Here is a 7423-nt window from a genome sequence, read left to right on the forward strand (position 1 = left end):
TCTCGTGGTGCCTGATTTGCAAAGAGAGATGTTAGTCTAAGCTGCTGGTGGAAAACCAGGCCAAGATACCACCAGAGTATAAAAACATATGGTGACTCCGCACCTACAAGGATAGTGGGCTGGTAAGCCATCAAGGTGGCCCTGAAAAATAAGCCCTTCCCTGACATATGACTACCCACATGAGTCCTGCTACGGGAAAAATTTGCAACGATCAGCATCAAGGATAGGATTCATAAAGGAATCAACAGGATGCTGTATTAGCTTCCACTCAGGCCTATTGACAGGTGTTGGGGGAAAAGGGCGCACCTGGTAGTCCAGGCTTTTCAGGTGTTTTGTTACATGGCTGGACTGGTAGCAATTAGCACACATACGAGGAAGGTAATACAGGGTTCTGATTTTAACAGACTGAAATGTACTAGAAAAAACGTGAGCCTGCCCAGTCAAACCTCCCTTTCACATGCTTGTTTTACTCCTTGAATTTCCAAGACTCCATTTCAAATTGCACAGGAAGGGAGGATGGGGCATACCAAGGCACTGGCATGCACCAATCCATGGCAGATGCACACTGCTGCCTGTGGGGCTTTTAATCCCTTTTGCATCCATTCACAGAGGTGAACTCTCCCTGCCCTCCCCTGCCCCAATCCTGTATTAATAAATACAAAAATGGAGCTAGAAACTTATCAGGCTCCAGGGCAGCCTCTCCCTCTTTCATTCCTGCAGCCTAATCCATGGCAGGCTTCTCCTCTGGGGGGAGGGAAGCATCAAAAAGCTCTTCTGAGTATAGCCCCAGGTTATGCTACAGCTGCTTCTGCAGCAAAGTCTGCTCTGGAACTGGTTTCATCAGCAGAGTTATTTCATTTGCTTCATTCATTATCTGCTGCTGGCTCCTGTCTATTCCCCGGCTGGCTGCAGGGGCTAGCAAGGCACCATCCCAGCTGATCAGGCCCTCGTGCATTGCTCATGGTGCAGTGCTCAGGGGAATCCCCAGCACCAGGTCAAACTCAAGAGATGCAAAGCCGGTGAGCTGCCAGAGGGCCAGTTGTGATCTCTGGTTTTCTGGCATGTGGTCTTGAGCCTCTCTGCACAGGTACATTTCCAACACTGCCAGTTTCTCTGATATTTCCTGGTGTGCATGGTCATTTCTGATACGCTTACTAAAATCAGTTGTTTTGCTGGCCTCATATGAGAGGTTAGCCAAAACTGGGCTGTGCTCTTATAGCCACGATGCATCATGCACTGTGAAGGACTTCTTGGCAGTATCCATGGCAAATACTGTAAGTTCCCCGAAAGCCTGTTTGCAGGCTGGCAGTCAGAATATAATGGTGAGCTGTTGAAGTAGACCAACATGGGATGCTTCCGTTTCCTGCTGTCAACTGATGATTCTGGAGAGACAGAGGACAAACAAAGTCTGCCCGCAGTGTGCTGGATATGTTTGGTGGACTTCAAGAACCTGAGTCCAAAGAGGCTGTAACTACACTGCCAAAATGATAGCGCTCAAACGCTGGGTGCTACATTGACTTGAGCTCAGACCCTCTCTCCTCACAGTCTGCTTGGGTCTGAGCCTGAGAGATGTGTGTGCAGGTGGAAGAGGGGTTGGCACTTGAGCCAGAGTAAGAGCCTATGCTTACACTGCCATGTAGACATAACTCAGTGGATCTGGACTCAATCAGACCCCAATATGGCTCCTGTTGTTTTGCAGTTATCATTCAGACATTCTGAGCACTGGTTGTAACCACTTTGCTGCTCTCCTCGGAGTTCTCTAAAGGAGAGGAGGAAAAATGTGCCTAATTTTCATTTGTAACAAGGCCACTAAATACTATTCCGGCAGCATAACAGGGCCTTAAAATAGATCTAAATTACATGTTTAACAATTTGGTCCCTTTGCGGCAGTTATCATCGTTTCCTCCTCGAAGCACCTTGGGCCAGAATCTGATCTCAGTTACTCTAGGTTTACACTAGTGTAATTCCCTTGAAATCACTGGCACCACATTGAGTTTACATCATTGTGAGATGAAAATCTATAAAATTAGAATCTTGCCCCATGAGTCTAACTGTACAGGGCTCCAAGAAAGGCATGGAAGACCTCTAAAAATGACCCAAAAGAGCTTGTCTGTGCCTAAAAATGCATGACTTTAAAGTCAAAACCTCAGCCTCGCACAGACAAAAGCAAATGCTGCCATCCCACCCGGAAAAGGGCAAACTCTTCTTTCAAATGGCATACAGTTCCCATTTCTCACTCTGTGGGTCATGAAGCATTGGACCTTAAACTCATCACTGGGACATAACTCACTCTTGCCTCTGGGGGATCTCAGGAAACCAATAGTAAGAGGGGAAATGGTATTTAGGGGGAGAAGGAGGCAATTATTCTCTCAGGCTGCTTTAAAAACCTGGCATCTGCTGGGAGTTGTTAAGAGGTCTGGAATGCTCGAGGTGGCCCTTGGGAGATGGATAAATTCTATTTTTGCATCAGATGTGGAAAAGCAGAGAGCAGGTGTGTGTGTCTTGGTGTGTTTCCCCTTTTTATTGCGGCAATGCTCTTACCACAAACTGTGGCCAAGGGGCAGCAATATTAAGAAGGAGGCCAGTATAGAAACAGTCCTGAACAGTGCACATCACGTAGGAGGCTGTATGCTGGAACCCACCAGTACTGAAATTCACACTGCTGTTGGTCTTTATAAAGAGACAGCTCAGTGGTCACAGTTCGTGGCTGCTTGGCTTGATTTGTTTTTTATTACAGCCCAACATAACATGACATGCAACCGATTCTTTGCAACATGGTCAGGGTGGGAATGCTCGTCCCGTCCTTTCAGGAGACACAGGTGGCAATATAAATGAATTCATTTGCGATCTGAGTCCTGCCTTTTACCCATTAATTACACAGTGTAACACACGCACCCTTTTTTTTTTTTTTTGCTTTAGCGAATACTGTTTTCAGCCTGTTACCATGCCACCTGGAACTGTGATTGTGTCAGAACTAAAAGTAAATATGGTTGAATTTAGGCAGTGTCTGCATGGGAGGCCTCCAAGAAAACGCTGCCGCACACATGGTGTTGATAATTTGGTAGGTGTCACTCTTACCTCTGAGTCAGCTCTGTGCTGCTGCAGGCACAGGCCCTAGTTCTGGGTTACATTCCTCCCACTTCCAGCAGCCCTCTGGGGTGCGGCCAGAATGAGCGGGTACCAAATCACTAAAGGAGGATGCTCCCCAGGCTTCTGGGCAACAGTGCAAGAGCACAGATTCAGAACTTCAGCATTTGCAGAAGACAGCAGCCACCTGTCTTCTCCTTCAGACATTGCACAACCCTCTCGACTCAGTGGGATTGCACAGGATGTACATGGAGGCAGAGGTTGGACTGTGTGTCCTGATAGGGGTGTGAGAGCAAGATACTTGCGTGGACTGTTGGCTGTTGGGCCCAGGCCCACAAGTGTGAGCAGGCACTGTGCCTCTGCTCATCCTCACTCCTGTGCATTTGGGTGAGGAGGTGAGAACAGGCAAAGTGTTGGCTCTGCCTGCTCTCACACTCAACACACGAGGATAGTACAAGGTGCCAAGGAGACAGTATAGGTTAGCCTGATCCACGCTGGCCTCAGTGGCTTAACCCTCGCTCTTTTGTGAGCATTTCAGCAGGTTTCAGTTTTAAGGAAGGGTTCAAAGGAGGACAATGAGGTAGCTTGGCTGATAGTTACAGAGAGCCCCTGCCACGCACAAAGGGCGGCAGGGAAGGAAGCACACAGGGGCCTGGTTAAAACTGAACAAAGGATGATGGAGGCAGGAGATGACTTTTCAGTGCTGAATAAAAGAGGACAGGGTAGGGTGGGGACAGTGCTCAGTTTATGCCAGGGTCACTAGGGCTGAGCCCTGGTACCTCTTCCCTTGGCTGTTCATAGTCCCAGCACCTCTGGGCTTGCTGCCTCTGAGAGGAAAGTAAAACAGTTGCTTGAGTTCTGGCCACTCTTTTATTACAAACTGAGCCCTGGGTGGCACTATGTCCTGAAAGGCCTGAGAATGAAGACAAGCAGCTTATGTTTGATAAAACAGAGAAGAGGGAGCCCAGAAAAGTATGACATGGCCAAAAGGAGAGGCTAGGAAATGACCTTTTCTTTTTTCTGCATGGATATGAACAGGGCAAGACATGGCCATTGAAAAGGGTGTAGCAGTAACTGAGATGCAAGATGATGAGAGATGGACGAGTTTTAGCTCTGTGTGTGGATAGGAATAGCTGTTTCTAGGAGATGTTAAGCAGAAAGTATCTGCAAGCCTGGCTGTGAAGACCTAGAGAGAAATCTGACTGCAAGGTGACATCCAGGCTCTGTGCATGAGTGAGGGGTGGAATGATGGTGTTACCCACAATGACTGTGAAAAGAAGTAGAGGGGAGCATTTAGAAGAAAGATTCACAGCTCTGTGTTAGCCATAGGTGGCTCGAGCTGATGACTCTTCATCCACAAGGAGATGTCAGAGACACAGGCTGCGATTTCGTTTGGCCCGAAGGAGCGTGGTCTGGACTAGGTTTGCTATCAGCATAGGCCTATCGCACGTTACTCCCAAGGTGGAGCAAGGAGAGTAAAAGGAAGGTGTTGTGCCTTGGAGAGAAGTCTCTGAGGTACAGTCCTTTCTGGGGCTACTCCTGTGACTGCAGTTTACATACCACACCTTACTGAGGGCTTTGCCTACAAGTCCAGTCTAGCCCTAAGACATTCAGGGGTGAAGCCAGACAATCTTGAAAGTAAGAGTCGTGTGTTATGTACGATGCCATCACTGACATGTATTACTCTCTCTTTTTCTTCCCAGCAACGCCCTGTCAAAAAGTCCTTGAGTGCCTCCATGTGCAGAGAATCCCACTGGAAATGCCTCCTCCTTTCTGTCCTTATGTATGGCTGCTTGGCTGCTGTGGCCTGGTGTCATCTAGCCCGCGTCACCAAGCTCAGCTTTGATAGCTCCTTCAAGGGCAAGTCCATGATCTACCATGATAGCCCATGCTCTGACGGCTATGTGTACATCCCCCTCGCCTTCCTCACCATGCTGTACGTGGCCTACCTAGTGGAGTGTTGGCACTGCCATGCCAGAAGCGAACTCCAGTACAAAGCGGATGTGGACAGCGTCTATGACTGTATCAACCGCATGCAGCAGGCCACTCCGTGTATCTGGTGGAAGGCCATCAGCTACCACTTTGTGCGACGCACCCGGCAGGTGACCCGGTACCGCAACGGCGATGCCTATACCACTACACAGGTCTACCACGAGCGGGTCAACACACACGTGGCTGAAGCCGAGTTTGACTACTCGCACTGTGGATTCAAGGACATCTCCAAGGAGCTGCTGGGCCTGGAATGCTATGCAGCCACGAAGCTAAGGTTCACCAAGTGCTTCAGCTTTGCCAATACAGAGTCAGAAAACTCCTACCTGACCCAGCGGGCTCACTTCTTCACAGAGATTGAGGGGCTGGATGACTACATGGAGGTCAGGGAAGGTATGCAGCTCAAAAACATAGACTTCAAAGAGCTAATGATGGCCTATGGGGACCCAGAGCACCTCCCATGGTATGTGTCCCACTATACTTTCTGGCTGGCAGCTGTCTTGATGATCTCTTGGCCACTGAGGGTGCTCATAGAGTATCAGACTGCATACGTGCACTACCACGTTGAGAAGCTCCTAGGCCTGGAGTACACAGGGCCCAGCATAGCAGAGGAGCCCCGGTATAGGTATCACGTGCCCCGGGATAACACTCAGGACAGCACTGAGCTGGAATGGCACATCTGTACCAACCGACAGCTGATCCCCACCTACTCAGAGGCTATGCTCTTGGATCTGACAGACTCCCCTGTGTACAATGGCTACTCCGTGTGTGGGTACCGAGAAACAGCTCGCGGCTGTGAGCGCTGCAACCAGGCCTCCAGCACCTCCTCCATCTTCTCCCGCTACGCCTTCCACAGTGGCAGCGGAAACTCACGTCTCTCCCTCAGCACCAGCCGCTTCTCTTTGTGCCGGGTTCACGGCTCCCACAGGACAGGCCTCTGGAGGAGCTGCAGCAGCAGTATCGTAGACCGAGCCTGCCAGGATGAACAATGTTGCTCTTACTCTAGCCAGCTAGCCATCAATGAAAACCCACCCACCTACCAGGACGCCCGTTTCTTCCCAGTATTAATTGTACACAGGCCAGAAGGGCGTGAGGGGAGGTGCTTCTACATCCGGCGCTCATCCTACCTGGAGACCTCCTTGTGATGAGTCTTTATGGCTCTACAGCCCCTCCCTCCCCAGGACAGCTCCACTCCTCTGGCGTGGTCTGACAGAGATCAGCAAGGAAACCATAAACTTCAACACTGTGCCACCACAGAGTACTTCACATGGCAAAGTCTCCAATTACAATGCAAGAAAATATATCCACTCTGACAAGCAGCTACTCCTTTCTATTCATTCCTCCTTCCCTTATTTCCCTTCACGTGGTGTCCCTTCTCTCTTTTCTCTTTCCCCACTTCTTCTGCTCATCTGTCACCCTTTTCCTTTCTTCCCCTGTCCTGCCTTCCCTCTCATTCCCATCTCCATCCTCCCCTCATATGTCAGTCATTATACTTGCAGCAGTTTCCAATGAAGGACCTCCAAGAGCTTTGCAAACATTGGTGCATATACCCTCCTAACTCTCTTGTAAGGCAGGAAACTGAGGCCCAAAGAGGTTACGCAATTTGCCCAAGATCACACAGTAAGTCAGCAGCAGAGCCAGAAGCAGAATTCAAATCTGCAGCTTCCCAGTCACCTGCTGTTACCACCAGATCATGCTTACTTTCCCAAATCTCTCCCTTTCTCTCCCCCTTCTCTTATTTCCTGCCTCCCTCTTTTGCTTCCTCCTGTGTTTCTGTGTCCACCTCTAGCTTTCTCAGTTCTGTTCTCTACGTTCTCACCATTTCTTCCAAAGGCCCTAGAGTGCTGGATCTTGCCTAATCAAAGTGTCTTGCTTGCTTGCCTTCTGTGTACGGCAGTTAGTACTGGTGGAAAATATCTGCACCACACAAGTTTAATGGACCATTTGTGTAAACAAAGGTCCTGATGCTAAAAGTGCTGCCCATCCAAAGCTATCACTGAAGGATCATGCCTCAAAATACTATTTCCCAGTAAAAAGACAGAACGTGTTCCATCCCATCTTTCCTCCTAATCCACCATATGCCTGGGCCTTGTCAATAAACATTTCCTGCTGTTGCTAACCCCAGTTCCACACTTCAGAGTTTAACCCCAGAGGCACTGAGACCACTGACAAGTGGGAGTGAAGTCTCTGCTCTACAGCCTTGGCTGAGAGCCAGCTGGTGTTTAGCTCATGCGGTAGAGTCCAGGGCTTTAGCCCCTAAGGTTACACGTCGGTGGGGAGGGATAGCTCAGTTGTTTGAGTATTGGCCTGCTAAACCCAGGGTTGTGAGCTCAATCCTTGAGGGGGA

The 7423-nt window shown here is 49.4% G+C and overlaps 1 protein-coding gene across 1 annotated transcript in view; it reads left to right on the forward strand.

The window, feature by feature from the left end:
• Positions 1–6363, forward strand: part of LOC142014688 (transmembrane protein 151B-like) — a 32170-nt gene extending 25807 nt beyond the window's left edge. Inside the window, exon 2 of the mRNA XM_074997659.1 lies at positions 4791–6363. Within this exon, the coding sequence (XP_074853760.1) occupies positions 4791–6221 (1431 nt within the window). The 3' untranslated portion in view covers positions 6222–6363. The remainder of the gene's footprint in view (positions 1–4790) is intronic.
• The last annotated feature ends 1060 nt before the right edge of the window (positions 6364–7423 follow it).

The sequence above is a fragment of the Carettochelys insculpta genome, chromosome 6, assembly GCF_033958435.1.
Source record: "Carettochelys insculpta isolate YL-2023 chromosome 6, ASM3395843v1, whole genome shotgun sequence".
Lineage (NCBI taxonomy): Eukaryota > Metazoa > Chordata > Testudines > Carettochelyidae > Carettochelys > Carettochelys insculpta.